This window comes from Gorilla gorilla, chromosome 9 (assembly GCF_029281585.2).
Source record: "Gorilla gorilla gorilla isolate KB3781 chromosome 9, NHGRI_mGorGor1-v2.1_pri, whole genome shotgun sequence".
NCBI lineage: Eukaryota > Metazoa > Chordata > Mammalia > Primates > Hominidae > Gorilla > Gorilla gorilla.
The window spans coordinates 119,186,411-119,203,908 of record NC_073233.2 but is presented as its reverse complement, the minus strand read 5'-3'; the positions used below and the strand labels follow the sequence as shown (position 1 = coordinate 119,203,908).

General features: G+C 44.6%; 1 protein-coding gene and 1 long non-coding RNA gene across 6 annotated transcripts; one reads left to right on the top strand and one right to left on the bottom strand.

Annotated features, from left to right (window-relative positions):
* Nucleotides 1–1,101: 1,101 nt before the first annotated feature.
* POU2AF3 (POU class 2 homeobox associating factor 3) lies at nucleotides 1,102–11,285 on the bottom strand. 5 transcript variants are annotated; one of them, XM_055355486.2, is made up of 5 exons: nucleotides 11,242–11,285; nucleotides 9,210–9,304; nucleotides 4,844–4,898; nucleotides 3,209–3,438; nucleotides 1,102–1,767 (listed from the first exon to the last, which is right to left on the bottom strand). In XM_055355486.2, exons 1-5 carry the CDS (start codon nucleotides 11,246–11,248, stop codon nucleotides 1,399–1,401), a joined length of 756 nt encoding a protein of 251 aa, XP_055211461.1. In that variant the 5' UTR covers nucleotides 11,249–11,285; the 3' UTR covers nucleotides 1,102–1,398. The 5 variants fall into 5 exon arrangements, with proteins under 5 accessions (XP_055211461.1, XP_055211462.1, XP_030872304.1 ...); XM_055355487.2 differs by having other exon boundaries at nucleotides 4,844–4,895; nucleotides 11,242–11,263; XM_031016444.3 differs by lacking the exon at nucleotides 11,242–11,285 and adding an exon at nucleotides 10,772–10,901 and having other exon boundaries at nucleotides 4,844–4,895.
* Nucleotides 9,812–17,194, top strand: LOC115936294 (uncharacterized). The gene is made up of 3 exons (XR_010129193.1): nucleotides 9,812–10,236; nucleotides 11,164–11,384; nucleotides 13,778–17,194. It is a non-coding gene; the product is annotated as an uncharacterized lncRNA (long non-coding RNA).
* Nucleotides 17,195–17,498: the final 304 nt, after the last annotated feature.

Below are 17,498 nucleotides of genomic sequence, written 5' to 3'. Positions count from 1 at the left end.
CTGTGGCCAATGCTGAAGGTACCAGTATTGCTGCCATTGTACTGGCACTTGAGATGTGGCAAAGGCTCTTCAGACTTCACTTCAGAGATTAAGTCCTGTGCCTTAATGCCTTTAGCAAACAAGATTCAACAGTCTAGTCCCACATAGGTAGATTAAATAACTCCTCTTTACCTTGAAAGACAGCTGGGCTTCTTCAAATAGATTAATCAGAGGAAGCAAACTCTAAAATTCAAGTGTAAACAACATAGTCAATATTACAAATCAACGTGTAAACATGAGTGATGTATATTTAAGAACCTAAAGCCAAAAATTCAGAAATAGAAAATAATGACTTCTAAACTTTGGGCTGCATTAACTGTATGGCAGCTCTCAAGGAAAAGATCAACTATTTGCTCAGAAAGTTTCCAAAGCAATGCTTTGGAAAGGAAAAAGAATGATCTACAGGCTAACATAGCTATAGGCAACATGAGCTTTTTGGTCGTCCTAACACTTCGTTGACTAATGTTAGATAAGAGAAACTAATGGTTCATAAATGCATTTTCGTGATGTTGCTCTAAGATGTACCCCCTCATCTGGAGGTGAGGCAGGGTTTCCCTTTTCCAACATCCTAGCTGTGCCTACCCTCCATCCCATGGAAGCCAAGGTATCTCACTGCATTTTAAATGAATATATATATATATATATAAAAGGAGTCTTGCTTTGTCGCCCAGTCTGGAGTGAAGTGGTGCGATCTCAGCTCACTGCAACCTCGGCCTCCTGGCTTCAAGTGATTCTCCTGTTTCAGCCTCCTGAGTAGCTGGGATTACAGGAATGCACCACCACGCCTGGCTATTTTTTTTTTGTATTTTTAGTAGAGACAGGATTTCTCCATGTTGCTAGGCTGGTCTCGAACTCCTGATCTCAGGTGACCCTCCCACTTTGGCCTCCGAAAGTGTTGGGATTACAGGTGTGAGCCACTTTGCCTGGCCCAAATAAAAATAATTTTAAATTCATGAATCCATAAGATTAAACCACTTGAGAGTAATTAGCAATTTCCAGAATTAATGGATAATGTCAAATCAATTAAAAATGACTACTGGAAATTAAAAAAAATCCAACAGCTAGTAATACAAAATTATTTATTAGTAAAAAAGGAGAGAGCATTTGTTCGTTATACAAAAAGTAAAACAATGGAAAGTTTCCTACAAAAATTTAAACTACGAGCATACAAAGTAGGAGTGGCACTGTGACCGGGTCTGAGGACTTCATATGAATGCTTAGCATCAGAAAATTGGAAATAGTGACATGTAAACTGTGCTTGGGATATTGTGTTACCAAGTTGCGTATTTTGCAGTGTCATCTAGACGTGGTAGAAAAATAGATATACCCATGCCATGTTCTGAATTACTGTAATTTCTATTAACTATAGCAGATGTCACAGTTTGTTTCCCTCTTATAGAAATCACTGGTGGCGGCTGCTGAGGGGGCAAAGTCCACACAGTCTGTGCTCGGGTAGAAGTACTCTGCCTCCTGGAGAGCATCCAAGTCCTCTGCCTCACACGATGCGCAGTAGCAGATGGAGGTGGTGGCCGAGGAGAAGCAGCTGTACTGGGCGTGTGAGGACAAGTGATGGTAGGAATGGTCTTCTGGGGGGTAGCCACAGGTTCTGGTGTCCAGAGAAGCAGGGGAATTGTAATTCTCTGGAGCATATGAAGGCAGCTGCACTGGTGAGTAACTGTAGTCTAAGGAGCCAGAGAGAATGGAGGAATTTGAAGGTGATCCTGGGATCTAGAGAAATGACAACCAAGAAACAAAGAGCTTAATAACTTAGACAGGATCAAAGAACTGAACAGTGCGGGTTTACCAATGCAGAGTGAGAAAATGAGGGGTAAAAAACCAAATCAAACGAAACAACACCCAACCCAAGTCTGCAGAAGTAATTTTATTTGCTGACTACATGATTTCATGACACCACAATCTATAATTACCTATTTCTTTCCAAACAATAAATTGCCTTGCTTCACTGGCTTCCTTTGTTATAATCCTACTTTAGAGGGTGCTTGTTTTGAAACCACAAAATCCCATTGTGCTTCAAGTCGCCTGCATATCAAATCCTGCTGTATGCCACAATCTAAGCTGTAGGTGGCACCCTGGATGTTTCTCCACACCCTCACCATGAAGAATCAGGTAATCATGCAAAGGCATAACTTGGCTCCTCAAGGATCTTGGAGTATCCCTGGCATATGCCAAGATGAGTCACTACCTGTCTCGCCACTAACGTCTTGTTCCCTGGAGTGAGAGCTACTGTCTGTTTTCTCTTAAGTCTACAATTGTTACTGAGAAAACCTAACTTGGAGGCTGGGAAGGAACTGGGTCACTGGGGCCCCATATTTTCCCAGTGACAATGTGCATATTCTGCAGAGTTAATTTCCTATCCCCTCTAAAATTTAGTATGATGCCCACACAGACTTTTGACAATCCAAAGGCAAAAAGTATTTACATTCCTTAAAAAAGAAAACCTTACAATTTAAGGTTTACAAAACAAACCTGTGAGTCTCTAAAAGACAACTGAAATAACTAGTTTCCACTAATAGAAACCTTACTTCATTTTGAAGGATAACACATTTTCAAACATTTGAGATCCACCGAGAACAACCAATTTAATTTTTTTCAAAGATTACGGCTTCATTTTTACTAACCATCTCAGACCCAAATGAGTCATTGTGCTTATAGCAGACTAAAACTATCAGTTAGTAGAGCCAGTTCAATGACAAAACAAAGCAAAACCTCCCCCTAATGAAATGAAGTTTGTTACCATATATACACAGCCTTAATTCCATTTCCAAGAACTCAAAATTCCATAAAAAAATCCAAGAGCCATTGTTTAAACCACTGACTTACAATTAGTAGGTCTCTTGACTTTACAGTTTAATAAACATTAAATGAATATTGCCAGGAACCTCTTTTTATTGCTACCCACCAACTTACTTGGTGGCCGAAAAATCTAAATCTTGGGAAATCTAAATTACATGTGTATCCAAAGGTTTATGCCCTGCAGTGTGTGGCTACTTCTATACATTGACTTTTAAATTCTTCTCTGCTTGTTTCCTTGGATGATTTCCTTGCTGATAGTTTTTGTATGATTTCCCACGGGATGGTGCAAACTCACAAAGCACTATTACCCCATAGTTAGACACAATCAGGTATATAAAGAACTGAGAAAAATTACCAGGCTCTGGTTAAAGCAGAAAGGGGTGGCCTGGAAGCTGTCTGGGAAATGGTGTGGAGCACTTTGTGTGGAATTGAGCAAAGGCTCCGGGTGCATCTCTGTCTGAAGGTAGGAATCAAAGATCTGGTCGAGGCAGCTTGAGTTTTCTTCACATGAAACACAACTGGAAAATTCTCCCCGTTGAAAATAATTGGGTGTGGAAGGAATTGGTTCAGGCTCAAAATATAGTCCTAGAGGAGAAAGGAAAAAGGCAGGTTTTTGCATAAAAATTGCAAAACACAGATTTGAATGGAGATCTATACTCTGAATATTTACTATGTCTAGGGGGAAAAGGGGCTTAACAAATCCAGAAAAGTAAACGGGAATGCAATTTTGACTCTTTAGTTGTCCTAGCTAATTCAAGCTCCAGGGAAATGAACGTGGTTAATAATGTGGAAACTGGCTGTAAAACTGGTTAGGGCAAAAATAAAAGGATGGTGACCCAATTTGTGTCCAAGTGTCACAGTCAAATAATGGCTCAAGCTTCCCCTTTCTTGGGCTGTAAAACCATGGACATCCAGCCCCTGCCAGCAGTTCACGTAAACCTCTCAGAAGTAACTGACAAAGTTGTTGAGGCTTTGAGAAAACTTCTGATGCTATGGGAAATAATTCTCTTGACTTATGGTGATTGCTTTTTTGAACTTTTCACTCTTACTCAGTAACTTAAGTTTGGAGGAGAGAATTTTGAGAAGTGATTTAAATGAGAATGCAAATGATAATCATGGAAACCAGGAACACAGAGTACCAATTAGCACTATTGGCTCGGAAGTACAAAAAGCAAAAACGTTTTCTCAGTGAACATGTTAACATCATGATGTGATCAAAGTAAGTTGTTAAACATCAAACAATCAGCAAACATTACTCCTTTTCCATTTTATTATTAATAGGCCCAATTTGTGATAATTATCTGTAAATGCTGGAAGAAGAGAGGATTAGAGTATGCTCATCAAAGGGACTAAAGGACACTGGGTTCTTCTTGAGGTCTCAAGTTCCTTTAAGGTGAAGCTACGGTGACACATTTAGTGGGGAGCGGCCATAGGCAGAGGTTTCCTTATATACGACCTCCTTAAACTCTTAGCTGTTGAGTAGCAGAGGTAGGAGTGTTTATGTAATCGAGTTATTCTTATTGGGCTGAGAAAACCTACACTTGTTTGAACTGCTTTCTGGGAAGAGAGAAGGGGAGGGAAGCCCCTGTCGGCTGGAAAGTAAAGGAACAGAGCAAAGGCATTATTTGAGTGTCTTGGGATGTTCTGTATTCCATCTAACAGTGCACTAAAAAAAGATAAGTTCCTGAGAACAATTCTGATTTTGTAGTTCAGTTTAGTCACTTGGCGATGAGGAACTGGAATAAATGTGAAGAACAAACTCTTGGGACAATATAGCAGAGAGTAGAGAGTTCAGAAATGAAGACAACATTTACACTTGTTTTCTTGCTGGGCTTGCATGTGGAGTGACTATGCCTTTTTCACCTTCTGATTGGTTGGATTCCAATTAAATGGTGGTGCCTATCTTAACCCCCGAATCAAGACTGAAAGACTTTCGAGATGGACTTTTGAAAGAGTGTTTGAGGGAACTGTTAATGCTGGCTGTACTGACCTGCAGAAGATGGTGCAACTGGGTCTGAAAGGTGGACACTGCTGCCTCTGGACTGCTGTCAAAGCAAGAATATCACCGTGAAGCAGGCTGAAAGAAAAGCTCTGAAGGGAAAGCTAAGACATTTTGATGAGGACTATGTTTCTTTCTGCTATAAGGTAAGCCAGATTCTTCCTTCTCAGAAAAAGTTGCTTTCTTTTTTTTTTTTCAATGTTTGACAAATTTTTGTACAAAATATATTGTAAAAAACAAGTGAAAGGGAAAGTGTCAACAAATATTTTATAGAATTTGAAAGACAGATGCATAGAATTGCGGTAGGTGTATTAAGTCCGTGTAGAATTTAAAATGCCTTTTGAGGTTTATAATCCTTTTAAGACTCAATCTGGAAAATTGCATTGGAATAATGAAAACCTGAAATCAAATCATAAAACAGACTTCTTAAATACAACCAATATTATGTTTTATCTAGATCCAATATTTATGTTTGCTTGCTTGGGGAGTTTTTTTCCTAATATCAGATTCTTCTACTTAAATTTTAAAAGTGATTAATTTTGAGTAAAAAATTAATGTAAATAATTTTATGTGGCAAAAATGTAACAGTTTGAGAAAATGCAGCAAAAGGCTTCCTATTAAACTATTCGATTTAAAATTATTAAGGACTAACATTTATTTAATCTCAACTATCTATGGCTTAGTCAATTATTTTTCTCAAAAATTTCATATGCCATCTGGCTACTTAGCCTTAGGGAGTCGTTTCCCCAAAGAACACAATTCTTAATTTTGTTAATTCTGAGTAGCTAAAAATATTCACATGTTCTTAGTATACATGAAATATTAAAATAGAAAATATTTTCTTAAAGCTGTGGTTGGTGAGTTGGAACCTACTTTCATTCTAGTTAATGGTCGGGAATTATTCCAGTACTTTGTATGTTTTGTACTACTATCTATAAAAGTTGCTTTTATTTAAACTACTGTATTTAAATACTTAAAAGTTTATGAGACTGCTCTTTTTAACTATTCAAAGTAAAGCAGCCTGCATTTTTCAGTTGAATTAATAATTATACTGAGTAATTTAGGATTTTTTTTTTTTTTTTTTAATTTCAGGTGGTGGCTTTAAAGTTTAAAGGTACCTGTATTGCTCTGTGATTCTGTGCTGGGAAGCCGAGCTCACCACACCTCTTTTGGGTTACAGGGCATACTCACTCCCATACTCTGAGCCACAGGGAGAGCTGTGCAGGCAGCCACTGCTGAAACAGGAGGCAGTATTAATTTTGAAAACGATCCATGCTGTAATGTCATGAACCAGGAAGCTGGAATCCTTTACCAGCTCTTTATGCAAATATTTGGCTGCAGCTTGAGCTGAAGGACTTGGAAGGAGTGGGTATTAAAAAATCTGCCTCATTGTAGAGCTTTCCTTAACTCCATTCCTCCCCCGGATTGGCCTGTTTGTCTGCCTCCACCCCATGTTATCTCCCTGAGGTGTGTTTACAATATCCTACTTGATATTATCTTTCTAGTCATGGGTTCACTTTCTACTTTGCTCCAAGAATACAAAGAAAGGCAACTCTCTCTTAGATTTCAAACAGCACAAAAATTCACAGTCTACAATTTATAAAAACACATCAAGGCTGTTTAAAAAATTAATGATTTTAAAAAAGAAAGGTAAATGATATCTTTTGATAACGACTAACTCAAGTTTCCTTTTACCCCAAAGGCAAGTGTGTGTGTGTCTGTGTGTGTGCGTGCATGCGCATGTTCGCAAATTGATCTGGCTGAAATAAGTTTTTTAAAATCGAGTGTTCCAATCCGGCATACACACAGTTTCTTCTGGCACTGCTTGAAGAATATTTGAATTCTTTACTGAATGTCTGTCTCAACCTATAACTTCCATTCGTGATTGCCTTCTTAAAATTTCAAATTGTGGATACTACTCCGACTTTATAACAAATTAAGATAGATTTCTTGCCACTTTGTAGTATTTGATATAATTAACCCTCTCCTTGGCTTAAAGTTTCCCAGAGGCATCCTTCAACAAATGAACAAACTGGGGATCATCTCTGTTATACCAGAAAGGTCTACACTAAGAAGCAGGCAACATCATCCCCTGGTGTCTGCTACCCTTGCCTACTAAGTACGCTCTCACAGCTTCTTTAGAATCCCAGATCCATCTGATGGCTTCCAGTGAGGGATTTTACGTCTGGCTCTTGTAATTAAATTATATGCGTGTTACACCTGCTTGCTTGCGAGGGCATAGACTGATGCAGTCTTCTGGGAAGCAAAGTAGAGCAGGCTTTACTCTGCCTGTTCCTATAAGACACTGGTTCAGAAGTCCTGCTTTATTTCTCAGGAGGGAATTCAGAAAAATTTAAATAAGTCAAACTACTCCGGGGAACAGAAACTGGTCAGATACACAAGTGAAGTGTCTTACCCTCACATTAGCTCCTGTAGCGAGCTAAGAAGGGAACAGTGGCCAGACCCATCTGTAAGGGCCCAGCAGCAACAGAAGTGCCGCACTCACATAGTGCTCTCCAGGTGCAGCTGAGCAGAACTGTAGCAAGTACCAAAGCTCCTTAAGGAAACGTTACATTTTATTATGAAAGTCTTGATGATGTTTTTCTCCAGAAGCATTTTCCAGTTCCCTTGTACCTGGTTTTGTTAATTATATAACCATCTCTGAACTGAAGGGGTTGAGGCTATCAGACTCCTGCTTAGTATCGTCAGATCTGCAGAATGATGAATTTAGAGCATAAAGAGCCAACGGAAGGGTTTTTATATTACACTAAGAAAAAGACCTTAGTCCTACTTTTAGCGTTGCCATGAGCAACTTCAAGGTTTTGAATTTTGCCTGTAATCGAGGTACAGATCTCTGATCTACTTACCTCTGCTGGTTGTTATAAAAACTAAATGAAATAGTGGCTGTGCAAAAGTGCTTTAAAAGAAGAACCACTGTGAAGTCCTCTAGAAATGTAAGGGAGTGTTAATGTGTTACCTGAAATTCTGCACATGGAGGTCCTTACTTTTCCAGCTGCATGTGCTGTACATGCCAAATTGCAGCTGGCTCACATCTGAACTCTAAACTCTGAGCAAAGGGTGTGAACAAACATTACCAAATAGCTGGCTTTCAATCCTTGGTTGGAATATTAGTTGCTTTCCCCAAATAATACTATTATTTCTCAAATAATGACAACTAACATTTATCAAGCACTCACTATGTGGAAAGCATTCTTCTAACGGCTTTGTATGCAATAACTCGATTAACCCTCACAAAATCCTATCATCCCCAATTTGAAGACGAATAAACAGAGGCAAGAGAAATTGGGTGATTTGCTTGAGGATACACACCATGGAGGAACTGAGACCTGAGCCCAGTCCATCTGGTTCTGGAACCTGTGTTTACCTCCCGTACATCATTTGCCCCCTCCCATTTCAAGAAGTCCCGCTGTCAAAGGCCTATTTCATTAAGTCACACATTGCACATGAACAGCATCAGGCACAAAAACTGTTGGGGGGCAGATGCCAATGGGCTGGAGAAGGACCAATCCTAACAGAGGCAATATGAGCCCCAGCTGTCAGATCCTATGTTCACACCCAAACCAACCCCCAAGCAATTGTATGATTGAGGCTTTTTAGGGATGAGCTGCCCTCTCTTGGGCAATAACCCCACCTAGTTTATTTGGTTCTGTTGCTGCCCTGAGTGCCTTTGGCAGTACTTACCGTAGGAAGGTGTATAAAGTGTCAGGGTATACCCTTATGACTGCTCAGTTCAATTTTGTAATAACCTGAAACTGCTTAAGGTGTTGATTCATTTTAGGGAAGTGGTCCTGTACTGCAGCTGTCTCTTCTGCAGAGACAGGGCCCTTTTCTGCTAGATACTTTAGGTAACTGATGATTTACAGATAAATGATCTCAGAGGGTGAGTTCCAGAAGAATGAGGAGGGAAGGGAGGATGTTCCACACACAGATGCTATCCTGGAAGGGGCCCCTAAAATGAGGTGAATTTCTGGGAGAGATTTTCTATGGGTCTGCAAGGGCTGTACATACATACACTGTCTTCCTAACAAAACGATGTCTACTCACCTGCTGGCCGCTCCTCCCCCTGCAGAGGACCAACGCACTTTTTATACTTTACTTTCACCCATGGGGGATGGATGGGCTCCCCCAAATCCTGAGCCCCACAACATGCCCCAGCTGTCCTCTGTAGCTTCCCGATTGGGATGCAGCTGGGTACAGAAGTCATAGGAACAGCAGAGGAAGGCCAGGTCTGGGAATGGTGAGTGCGTGGGGCCTTGAGTGGCCTCCACACCTTGCAGACACAGGGTTGAAAGAGGCCTGGCATGGGCTGGGGAATGAGGGAAGGGCTTATGCTTACGGTTCCCCCGGAGGCCGCCTGGTGTGCCCGTCTTTGCTGCAGCAGCTCCTTCACTGTGATCTTCACTCGGACACCTTGATACACCTTCGGTTTTTCTGGAGAAAGGCAACTGAGTCAGTGGTCGAGTCCAAGGTCTGGGTGCCAGGGTGCAGAGTGGGGGCCCCTTTTATAGGCTATGGCACCCAAAGCCAAGTTTCTAAGTTCGGAGAACACACACAAAAAATGTCAAAGGATGGTAAAAACCCAAACATTTCAAACTTGAAAGAATGAAGAGTGGCTGAGCAGGTTTCAGGGCCCCAGTAGGAAAAGAATCCGTGGAAATTTGTGGGGCCATCCACCCCTGGCTGGGCCACAGTCCTAGGCCAATAGCAAACGGGTTTTTCTGCTCTGGAATATGGAGACCAGTGCAGTGGAGCCCACCACTCTGATTAGGTCGGGGGAACCTTGGCTTTCAGACCCAGACAGCCGAGAGAGGGTATTATGGACCTGGGGAGGGGCCAGGCCTGGGGCAGGGGGCTTTCTCTGATTATGGCGGCTGACGTAGCCCACCCCACTGTGATGTTCCCACTAGCATGGAAGTCCCGAGTCCCTTCCTTCTCCACCTGGCCAGGTGTGGCTTCTGGGCAGGCTCCGACCTCTGCGTGCCCTTGGTCTGGAAGCCAGCCCGGGAGCAAGCGGTGAGGTTTGGCCAGCCCAGTCCTGGGCCGGCGAGGGACCTGCCAGACTGACCCTAGTAAAGGGGCCAGGCCCGAGGAACTCCCTCCCTCGCTCCCTTCTGTCTTTGCCTTCTGCCCGCTCTCCCTCGCCCCTTTTCTCCGCCTTTTCCGCGCTCCATCTTGCCCTCCTCCCTCCTTCGCCCCCGCTCCTACTCTCCCCTTCTTTCCCTCTCTCCCCACCCCCTCCCTTTCTGGGGCAGGCGTTTCTCCGAGGCGCACTGAGGCTCCGGGGCGAGTCCGCGCAGCGCGAGCTGGGGAAAGCCGTCCGGGGCTCCCGATGACCCTGCACTCCGCCGGGAGGCCGCCCTTCGGTAGGGGCCGCCCCGGGGCTGGCGGGGCCCGGTCGGACTGCCCCGGCTCGCGGGAGGTGGCGGGCGCGCGCAAGAGGGTTTCGCTGGGAGGGACCCCTGAGCGCTGGGAGCAGGGGCAGCCTCAGCCCCGGGCCCCGAAGAGCCGCAGTGAGTAGGTTGGGGACTGGCTGTTAGGCCAAGCCGAGCCGGGCGAGCTTTCAAGGTGGAGGTGGCCGCAGGAGTCCGGGGCGGCTCCGGCCCTGACCACTACCCTGCAGTGAGCGTCCAGGAATCGCGCGGGGAAGCGCGCTGGGTGCGGCGGCCGAGGGTGACCGCGCGTTCAGCCTGGGCGCCTGGCGATAGTGCCAGGATGCCAGCGCCTCGCCTGGTCACTGCGGGGACCGCAGCTGGACAGCAGGGATCCCCCTCAAGCCGGGTTCCAGGAGTTAGGGTCTCCCCAGGAAAGAAGATTGCGCTCTTCCTAGCCCGGACCCAGGGAATCCCGTGCCCCGCCCGCAGGGCCCAGGCGCCGCGCCCTCTCCGCGCTCCAGCCTACCGCAGCCCCACCACCCCGTTCCTCGATCGGCTCCGGACTCCGCGGGCAGCGGGCGCCCCTCGGGGTCCGCGCAGGGACCGCCACAGCTCGGCTCAGTGCAGTCGGTGCGCTCTGCCCCCGTCCCAGGCTCACTGTGAGCCTCTAGCTCCCCCCGTCGCAGCTTCTGGGCGCGCAGGGTCCGCGCCGCGTGTCCCAGGACACAACAGTGGATACGTGGGAGGGCGGGCGGGGGCCTGGGGTACGCGGACGTCCGGAGCGGCCAACTCGGCCTCTGGGCCTCTGCCCTCCGGGACAGGCGCTGAGTGGGAGCGGCCACAGCGTGGCCCGCGTCCTCTCCGGATCCCCGGCCCTTACTCGCATGCCTTGACTTTGTGCCTCTCTGTTCTATGCAGGAAAAGCCGTGGAAACACACCCGGATTGAAATGCCCCTGGCCCGCCTGACCCGACCCTAGGAGAAGCAGCCGAGTTACCCGACATCGTGGTCAGCAGGAGCTGGGTCGGTGGCTGGATGCTGCAGCTGCAGGGACTCAGCGCCTGGGAGGGCTCCTGGGGCAGGGAGAGAAGCAGAGATGCAACATTTTTAAAGTTTCACAAAGCATCCGGCTGCACCCAGGTCCCTGGAACAGGAGACAAACAGAATTAATGTTTTATACCTTCGGGTATAGGTTTGAGTTTTTTCCCCCTCATGCCAAGTATTTAAAACCTCTAGAAACCCATGATTTGACAATCAATGATTGCGCGATACTTTCAATTTGAATATTCAAAGGCTTAACAAAATGGACTATCTTCTGCAGAAATCCTGCACACAGGCACCCCACAGAGAGTCCAGAGAAACAGGGAGTGAGACCCCTTTGGGTCCTGGCCCTTGCTTTTGTTATATTTTGAGCATTTTGTCCTCCTTCCCACAGATAGAGCAGATGTCCTCAAAGATGCTCTGTATTTCAGCCTTCAGGGCAGCTAAGAAGCCATGAGTGACTTAGGCTGCCCTGGCCATGAACACCGGAGCCAGACTGGCTGGCCAGACCATTCCCGCATCCCCCATCTGTGTTTTGAGGGGAAATCTCAGGTTTTGAGGAATGAACATGGCAGCTAGTGGGTGTGGCACAGCAAGAAGTCGCTCTGAGCCCAGGTGGCAGGCCAGCGGCCTAGCAGAGGCCTTCGCTCTGCACCTCCTATTTTTCTGGCTCCGCCTGGCTACCAGCGGGCTTCCCTCCCCCTTTCATCCCGCTCTTCCTGGGCCCGACACTGGGGTTTCTGCTCAGAATGACTGCCCATTAAGACCCTTTGCTCCTCCCCACAGAGCTGGGGATGCCAGGAGCCTCATCCTCTGGAGACTTTCTGACTCTGGGTTTCACCACTGCACTGCGAAGTGCCCTCTTTGCTTTTTCGCCCTCTAGAGCCACCCCTGCCTTTTTGCTGTAGGAGCACATGTTAGGAAACAATGACAAGTTTGGCTCCTGCTCATTTTAACTGAAAGGATGTGGACTTAGGTTCAAGCCTTCTCCCATTGGGGTGAGAAGGGGGAGGGACTTGGGATCAGGCTTCCCCCTTGGTCCAGGCCCAAGCCCCTCACTAATAACTTGGGATTCTACTGGGTCATCTTCTGTGAGTACTTACTGTGCCTCTTCCATGTGATTTGGAAGGTGAGGAGACAGGAATGGTCCACAGAGGGAGAGAGTGCCAGGCCAAGTCCTCTCATAGCCACCCACCCCCTCCACAGAAGGGGACAGCAAGAGAAGAGAGAGGCATGGTGAAGTTCCTTTTGCAAATAACCAAGATATTTCCAGGATTCAAGACCAGGCCATGGTTTTAGGCCTCTGCTCTTTATTCTCTGAGTTCTCAGAAATGCAAAAAGTGTAGTTTAGCCCCAGAGGCCTCAAGAAAAAGATTGGGGTGCCCCCAAATGTGTCAAATACAGACGGAAACACACAGATCTTAGGGAAAGGGCAACTGAGAATGACAACACTGATAGGAATTGCTTGGCAGCTGAAGCCACATCTCTGGGGGAGAGGAGCAGGCCTGGGAACACCTGAGGTGGCACCTGGAAGTGGAGGGCAGGATGGATGTATTGAAATCTGACAGCTTCTGGAGCTTCTTTCTACAAATGCCCCTGAGCCTGTGTCCTAGGTTTCCCTGATGGACCAGACCTGAGGAGGGGAAGGACAATGGGAGTGGAGATAGCACCTCCCCTCCCTGCATACCTTCTTCCCCGCTGTGCCTAGGCCTTGCCCCCTCTGAAGGAACAGTGAACCAAGCAGCTTGGAATCTAGGGATGGTCTCTTGTCCTCATAGCGTCTTCCATTACTTCTTTTCTTCGCTGCTCTCCTCCTTTTTGTTATACTCTTATTTTTTGATTTGCTTTTAAAAACCTTCTTTGTTGCATTTTTGTTTATTTCTTTCAGTGTTTCTTTGTCTCTCTTCCTGTCATTGCTTTCTTCCATTTCTTATCTGCACTACTGGTTTTCTCCCTGGATTCACGTGTCTCTGTGTTCCCCTGTGCTGGGGTGTCCTCCCAATGCTTTCAGGCTTCATCTCCTTCCTAACCTCTCCTTTCACGTGGAGATGGACAGGGATGGCAGGAGTATTGAGTGCTCTTGGCAACACCATTGAAGATGATGCTGACGATCAGCTACCCTGTGGAGAAGGCAGGCCAGGCTGGGTGAGAGGGGAGCTCCTTGGAATTCAGGGGGTCTGTAAGGACAGCAAGGATCTCTTTGTCCCAACCTCCAGCAGCCTTTGTGGGTGCTTCTGTGTTGGCCTTGTTTCTGGGATGGCCATCTCAGTGCTGTTGCTGGCTAGCGATTTCAGAAAACTAGATTTGTCTAGGCCTGAGCCCTGTTTTGAGAAAGAAGCTTCCCTCTGGTTTGTAGCCCGACATTAATGAGTTTTGGTTCCTGTTGTTTCTATAATTACAAAACCCCAGCATAGGTATTTAAGAGCAAAAGGCTATGCTTGTGGAAGTAAGGGAGAATCTTTCTAAATGGATCCTGCAAATCCTCCTTACAGATCTGAGTGGATGATCAGGCCCAGAGCAACCCTGAGACCCCAGGTACCCACAGCATTGGCTGTTCTTCATAGGAGACTCAGAGAAGACTTCATAGGAGACTCATTATTGTTTACTGGACATCAGGTGCTATATTGTATAGCATTCACATTCCACAGGTGAGGAAACAGGCTCAGAGGAATAAGTGGCATACCAAGATCATTGAGTATATCAGTAGCAGAATTAGGATTCAGACTTTGATAGGCCTAACTCCAAAGCCCTGCCTTTTTTTTTTTTGAGATGGAATCTTACTCTGTCACCAGGCTGGAGTGCAGTGGCATGATCTCAGCTCACTGCAACCTCTGCCTCCTGGGTTCAAGTGATTCCCCTGCCTTAGCCTCCTGAGTAGCTGGGACTACAGGCATGCACCACCACGCCCAGCTAATTTTTGTATTTTTAGTAGAGAGGAGGTTTCGCCGTGTTGGCCAGGATGGTCTCGATCTCTTGACCTTGTGATCTGCCTGCCTCGGCCTCCCAAAGTACTGGGATTATAGGCATGAGCCATCATGCCCGGCCTTTGCTCTTAACTACTGATGTTGTCTTCCTGATCTTTTCTACAAGAAGCTTTTAAACTTTTTGGACTTTAACCTACAATAAGAAATCCGTTTTACATGTTCACATGTATCTATAACAACATTTATATTTCTAAAACAAACTTTTCATGAAACAACATATACCTACGTATGTCAGGCACTCTGGTATTTTCTATTCTAGTCCACCTTTTCCATTTCATTCTATTTATGGGAAATATATGTTGGTTGGGAGTCACTAATTTAATGACCCACTAATAGGCTGTGAGTGGCACTGGAAAAATACCTGCTTGTAAGATATGCAAACACACGTTTCAAGGTTGTTTGTGCATGTGGAAATATTTTGGGGTGCTATCTGTTTTACCATCAGTTTGTACAAGGACACTAAGACAGTGTAGCCTGCTGACTTGAGAATGTTCTGTAAGGACTGGAAACACTAGAACCTTGAAGAAATGCCTGGCTAGAGGTGAGGGTGAGCTGTTAATTACGCTGATTACAGTTTGTGCCTCTCAGACTGAGAACTCTTTTCTTCTTGCTGGGGGCATTGCTACCTCTAGGATGTTTGCCCTGAAGTCCTGATAGTCTCTTTGGGGTTTTAATAAATGGCTGAAAAAATTGTTGTGGGGTTTCAACAGGCGTTCATAGGCACCCTTGCTTGGCAATATAACATGGCTTTTGATGTTTGGGTGTTGGAAGGGATCTTTGAAGTGCTGAGAGGGACTCAGTCTTTTTCCAAAATCTCTGCTTGTGTCTGTCCAGCCTCTGGCTCCACTGCTTGGCTGAGATCCTGGCCCATAGTAGAATCTGTGTAGAGGAAACGAGAGCTCACTATTTGTGAGGCAGCCTGTTCCACTATTGGACTGCTTTAAATGTAGTGATCAGTGATTATGCTATAATCCAATCATGTATTAATTGGGCACCAACTATGCACTAGGCATGGTATCAAGTACCAGGAGTACAAAAATAAGTAAACCTTGATTTCTGCTATCAATTACTCTCTTCTCCTACTTCTGTACTACTGCTTTTCTATTGTGAGTTTGTTTAGTTCATTAATTGGTTCATTCATTCATTCAATAATCATATACTGATTAGCTACTGTGACCAGGTCCAGTACTAACTCTAAAGAAGTTATGCCCATCCCATCTTCACCCCAAGCCTTCTCCTTTTGAGACTCCTCATCCAGTTTCTCTAGTTCTTCATATATCACTGTTTTTCAGATCTCTGGCTATCCTTGCCATTGACCTCAGAAATCCTGTATTTGACCTTAACCTTCTTATACCCAGTCCGTACCCAAAGTGATGGAAATGGAATAGATTTCTTTTTAAAGTTTTAAACTGAATATTTTGACTGAAAAATTTTGGCAGTCTTGTATGCAAATGACACTGCAGAGCATTGTTTTCTCCCCCCCACGTAGGAGATTTTATTCAACTTAGGCACAGGCATATTAAAAGACTTTCAGTATAAGGAAAAGGGGTAGTTTATTCCCTCCAAATTTGACTACAGCTCAAAATTGTCTTTATTAATGCAAAGTTCTTTTGTCACCTTGACTTTGGGACACTGTTACCAAACCTTGTGGGAAATATCAAGTTCCAGAAGATTGAATACATGCAGGAAACAAATGTTTTTTGGGCCCTAGAGTGAACATTTGGTCCATATGAAAATGACCAGGAAGACAATTAGGTGAAGGTTTTTTAACGATTTGTGCTACGTCAGTCTCTTCCCATAAGACATATTCAAAGTTTTAACTTTTCCTTAAGAGGCTTCCATGGGGAGCAAGCATTTGATAATTCATCCTTTAACTAAGAAAAACACCACCGTACACTGCTTGAAGAGTTCCTCTTCTATTACTTAAAACGTTTTTATTGTGCAACATTTGAGGCATACAAAAACATATAAAGAATACCATGATGAAAATCTATGACTGTATTACCAAGCTTAAGAAATAAAACAGTTGAGTGATCTCTCATTTATGACTAAATTAACTTATTAAAACCATTAAAACTTTTGGATTATTCCTGTTAAGATATTTTCTTTTTTTATTATTATGCTTTAAGTTCTTGGGTACATGTGCACAATGTGCAGGTTTGTTACATATGTATACATGCACCATGTTGGTGTGCTGCACCCATTAACTCGTCATTTACATTAGGTATATCTCCTAATGCTATCCCTCCCCCCTCCCCCCACCCCATGACAGGTCCCGGTGTGTGATGTTCCCCACTCTGTGTCCAAGTGTTCTCATTGTTCAATTCCCACCTATGAGTGAGAACATGCGGTGTTTGGTTTTTTGTCCTTGCAATAGTTTGCTGAGAAAGATGGTGTCCAGCTTCATCCATGTCCCTGCAAAGGACATGAACTCATCCTTTTTATGGCTGCATAGTATTCCATGGTGTATATGTGCCACATTTTCTTAATCCAGTCTATCATTGTTGGACATTTGGGTTGGTTCCAAGTCTTTGCTATTGTGAATAGTGCCTCAATAAACATATATGTGCATGTGTCTTTATAGCAGCATGATTTATAATCCTTGGGTATATACCCAGTAATGGGATGGCTGGGTCAAATGGTATTTCTAGTTCTAGATCCCTGAGGAATCGCCACACTGTCTTCCACAATGGTTGAACTAGTTTACAGTCCCACTAACAGTGTAAAAGTGTTCCTATTTCTCCACATCCTCTCCAGCACCTGTTGTTTCCTGACTTTTTAATGATCGGCATTCTAACTGGTGTGAGATGGTATCTTGTTGTGGTTTTGATTTGCATTTCTCTGACGGCCAGTGATGATGAGCATTTTTTCATGTGTCTGTTGGCTGCATAAATGTCTTCTTTTGAGAAGTGTCTGTTCATATCCTTTGCCCACTTGTTGATGGGGTTGTTTTGTTTTTTTTCTTGTAAATTTGTTTGAGTTCTTTGTAGATTCTGGATATTATCCCTTTGTCAGATGAGTAGATTGCAAAAATGTTCTCCCATTCTGTAGGTTGCCTGTTCACTCTGATGGTAGTTTCTTTTGCTGTGCAGAAGCTGTTTAGTTTAATTAGATCCCATTTGTCAATTTTGGCTTTTGTTGCCATTGCTTTTGGTGTTTTAGACATGAAGTCCTTGCCCATGCTTATTCCTGTTAAGATATTTTCTTAGGGGGAAGTTTAGCAGGTATA

Coding starts and splice junctions, on each gene's coding strand:
- POU2AF3 (XM_055355486.2), bottom strand. Junction 4,899..9,209: donor AGGCGGCCTCCGGGGGAACC/GTAAGCATAAGC, acceptor TTGCTTTGACAG/CAGTCCAGAGGCAGCAGTGT. Junction 3,439..4,843: donor AGTTGCACCATCTTCTGCAG/GTCAGTACAGCC, acceptor TTTCTCCTCTAG/GACTATATTTTGAGCCTGAA.